This window comes from Pygocentrus nattereri, chromosome 2, assembly GCF_015220715.1.
Source record: "Pygocentrus nattereri isolate fPygNat1 chromosome 2, fPygNat1.pri, whole genome shotgun sequence".
Lineage (NCBI taxonomy): Eukaryota > Metazoa > Chordata > Actinopteri > Characiformes > Serrasalmidae > Pygocentrus > Pygocentrus nattereri.
In genome coordinates, this window is record NC_051212.1 from 8790100 (window position 1) to 8793985 (window position 3886).

The following is a 3886-nucleotide window of genomic DNA, read 5'->3' on the forward strand; positions in this document are numbered from 1 at the left end:
GACTGAAGAAAGGTCGGTACACGGGAGAGCAAAAACCAGGTAAAGGGGCTAGGCTAAAGGGTAGAGACAAGTACAAACAAAACGGCAACAGAAAGGCAATCAATGGGCAAGGCAAAAAAGGAGAAAACGAAGTACAGGCGAAGGACAAAAATAACAAAGGGAAAGAACAAGGAAAACGCGTCGTAACAGAGCTAGAGGCTAGATAATACTCAGCACCAAACACAGGAAACAACAGGGCTTAAATACACAGGTTCACAGGTGTAGACAATCTCACTGATTAGAAACAAGGCGAGCCGGAGCGCCGGAGTGTCACATGCTCAGCAGAGTCACTGTAGTCCATAGGTAGAGCATGCTGGGAATTGGAGTCCATGGAGGTAACAGAGTCCAAGGCAGGCAGACTGACAGCGTCAGAGCTGACAGTTCCTCTCAGATCCTGACTGGGACTTTAACTGGACCATGTTACTGTAACTAAATGTAACGTCTCTTAAACAGCGTGAACTAATGTGCTGGTAGTAAAGACTGCTGAGGTGTTTAATGTGTGGATCATGTCTCTCTTGTTCTCCACAGTCATGAGTTCAGCTCTGTATCTGGTCCTGCTTTTCTCAGGTCAGTGTAGCTTCATGATCATCTGTAAAACTCTCTGCTGCTTCATGACTGTACTGTCATGCTGACAAGAGCTTTCATCTCTACAGCTCTGTGGACGCTCTCCTTCTGTGGGACTCGTCAGTTTCATGTGGTGAATGAAAAGATGACCTGGACCAACGCTCAGAAATACTGCAAAGAGAAATTCACGGACCTGGCAACCATTGAGAGTCAAGAGGAGATGAACGCTCTGTTAGCTGTTCTCAATGGGAAAACAGGCTATTTCTGGATTGGTCTGAGTCAGAAAAAAAATGTGAAAAACACTGTAAGCAGGAAAGCGAGAGCAATTCATGAGCTTGTTTGAGACGTAGGCTTTGATCTCTCCTAAACTTATTTCAGTTAATAACTGTTAACTGTTAATATACAAAATGCCAAACAGATGATTGTGCATCACTTGATGTATGTTTCCTTTATGTAGATCTAATACATTATTACCTGAATATAACTACATCTATTTATTATTATTATTTAATTATTTATAGATTGATTAAACAAATAACACTAAAATATCTTTGATATATTTTAAACCACATTGTTTTAAATACCATTACACATAGCTAATTAACAGCTTCAAATACATGTACACCAGATTAGTGACAGTGACATCTAGTGATTTCTGTTATAAAGAGCTGTTCTGGATGAAGCCTAGACTTTTATTTACTTGTCTAAAATTTGTCCAGTTTAACATGAGAGTTTATTATATGTTCTTCCTACATAGGTTTTCTTTTTCTCTAAAACATTTCTAGTGTTTCCAAGGAGCTGCTAAAGGGCCACCGATGGCCAGTGGGGTCAACCTGGTATGCTGTCCTGAGCCTTGGATCAGAAGTATCTCCAAATATACAGCAAATATAGAGAAATACATTTTAGATATTTTCGTTATTCGTGTTTATTTTCATTGTATTTCTGTTTAACACAGTGAGATGAATGAGTGTCAGTTTCACAGCTGGTAAATATCCAGCTGTTGAACCTGCCTGTTACTCGGTAAAAGAGGTTTAGTGCTGCATTATTTGAAACATCAAAAGTGGACCCTTCACTAAAATGACCCTCTTCTACATACTGATTGGCCAGTCATAGCTTAGCAACTGTAACTAGGCTCAGTCACGTCCAACCACAGCAATGTTCTGCAGTGTTGTGTGTTGGGTACTTAAAAACTGGATACCTGAAATAATTGAAATAATTCATGATGTGAAAAACAAAAATGTATTTGTTCATTAATTTGTTTGTTTATTTGAATTACAATCCCTCTCCTGCAATAACACAGACCCCACAAACCCCCACAATACAACAGCTAATCACTAAAATCCCCACAGGACTGTAAGAACGATGATTTGGTATGATATTGAGTAACGAATGCAGAAAAGATTTACTGACCAGGTATTAATTTGTCTTTAGTGCTGGACGTGGTCAGATGGGAGTTACTTCTCATACAGCAACTGGAACTCTGGGGAACCAAACAACGCTGGCACTGGTAACTGTGGAGAGTTACGGAGTAAAGATGAATACAGGTGGAACGATGCAGGCTGCAGTTACAGAAATCAATTCGTCTGCTATAAGAGTGAGTCATATCAGATGATGAACTGCAGAACATCTGTTACACATCCAGCACATTTAGTTTTAATGTTTGTGTTTGGAGCAGTTTCACTGACTCAGCACTTTAATACAGATCTGAATACTGGATTCATAGAGAGACTCAATCAAACACAGAAACACAAACAGATAGAAACACAACTGTCTGTATGTCAAATAAATAAAGCATAAAAACACCTGAACTTTTTGAGGTAATGTTTAAATATTTGTTCTCCTGCAGAGCTTCCACTCATCCTGATTAATGAGGAGTTGACGTGGAGAGAAGCTCTGAGTTACTGCAGAGAGAATCATGTGGATCTGGTTTCTGTTCACACTGAGGAAATCCAGCACTGGGTGGAAACAGCTGTTTATTATGCCTCCACTGCTAATGTGTGGCTGGGTCTTCGTCAAACCTGCACCCTCAATATCTGGTTCTGGGTGAAAGGAGAGTTCATCTGCTACCAGAACTGGGCTCCGGGGAACGGGACAGGGGTGGAAGACTGCAGTGGAGGAGAAAGAACAGGAGCGGTGCAGTCTGGGAGTAAGCAGTGGGTCAGTCTGCCAGAGGATCAGAGACTCAACTTCATCTGCACTGTTTAGGGTGAGACAGAGGACTGAATCTCTGTCAACAGCTAAATATTGATGGTGAAAGAAATACTGATTCATGTCCTTTGCTTCTTTTTAGAGCTCTAGAAGAGGAAGCAGGCTGTTCAAATGGATCCTTATAGCTCAGGATCAGACTGACATGTGATAGCCATTTCTTCATCATCCAAACACAACAATTCAGTTTAATAAGAGAAATATTCATATATTACTGAGACAGCTCTTTTTTTAAATGAGGGGGAAATTACACTCATAATGCAAATGCATATTTCTTTTAATCATCATTGATAGATCAGACACAAAGTACAGCATGCTAGATCATTTCTGAAGAGAAAGGTGGGTGTGGTGAAAATACTAAATGTTTAAATAGGATATAATCTGATGCTCTGACATGGTTTCACACTTCTGTGCTAATAACTGTTATTTTTTATCGTTGTATCAAACTTCAATTCACACAACAGTTTATATTTAAATTAGAAATGTTTGTAAACTGTATTTGAGCTGTTTGTCTTTATCTGTATGTAGGGTTCGAAACTTGTGCTGTGTGTGTGATACAAACACTTTTCTTCTTAATGTCTATATTTTCCAAAGAACATAAATTAAAGCCTTGTTTTACAATGTATAAGCCAAAATACTGAATTGCAGGTTTAAAGGAATGAATTGTAAGTTTTCTTTATGTTTTGAATTATAAAGATTCTTCACACAGTCCCACTTCATATTAAGTGTATCTAATAACTGTGTAGTTACATGTGAACTGTTCCAGATGGATTACAGAAGTCCACCTTATGTAATTAAACAAGTGTATCAAACCTATTCTCTCTTATATAATTACAAAATGGAAATAACATGAATGTAATTACATTGTAATCAGACTGGAACAGCAGGTTTTTTTCTGGGTTTCTTTCCAGCAGTGAAAATATGTAATAACTTAAGACATTACTTACACTGTATCTGCCAGCTTTTCTAATATTTAGCCAGAATTTATGTTGCTACTTCAGCTTTAAACCATTCTGTAATGTGACACAACAGCACACGTCCCCTTATCTTAACATATAACTTCTATTACATTAATTAA

General features: G+C 38.4%; 1 protein-coding gene across 2 annotated transcripts; it reads left to right on the forward strand.

Annotated features, from left to right (window-relative positions):
* The first annotated feature begins 865 nt into the window (after positions 1-865).
* On the forward strand, positions 866-3467 carry LOC108416366 (lithostathine-like). Of its 2 annotated transcripts, XM_037534109.1 has the most exons (5): positions 866-907; positions 1389-1439; positions 2035-2197; positions 2450-2809; positions 2894-3467. In XM_037534109.1, the coding sequence occupies exons 2-4, from the start codon at positions 1419-1421 to the stop codon at positions 2806-2808; spliced, it is 543 nt and encodes a 180-aa protein (XP_037390006.1). In that variant the 5' UTR covers positions 866-907; positions 1389-1418; the 3' UTR covers position 2809; positions 2894-3467. The 2 variants fall into 2 exon arrangements, with proteins under 2 accessions (XP_037390006.1, XP_017544837.1); XM_017689348.2 differs by lacking the exon at positions 866-907 and having other exon boundaries at positions 1334-1439.
* The last annotated feature ends 419 nt before the right edge of the window (positions 3468-3886 follow it).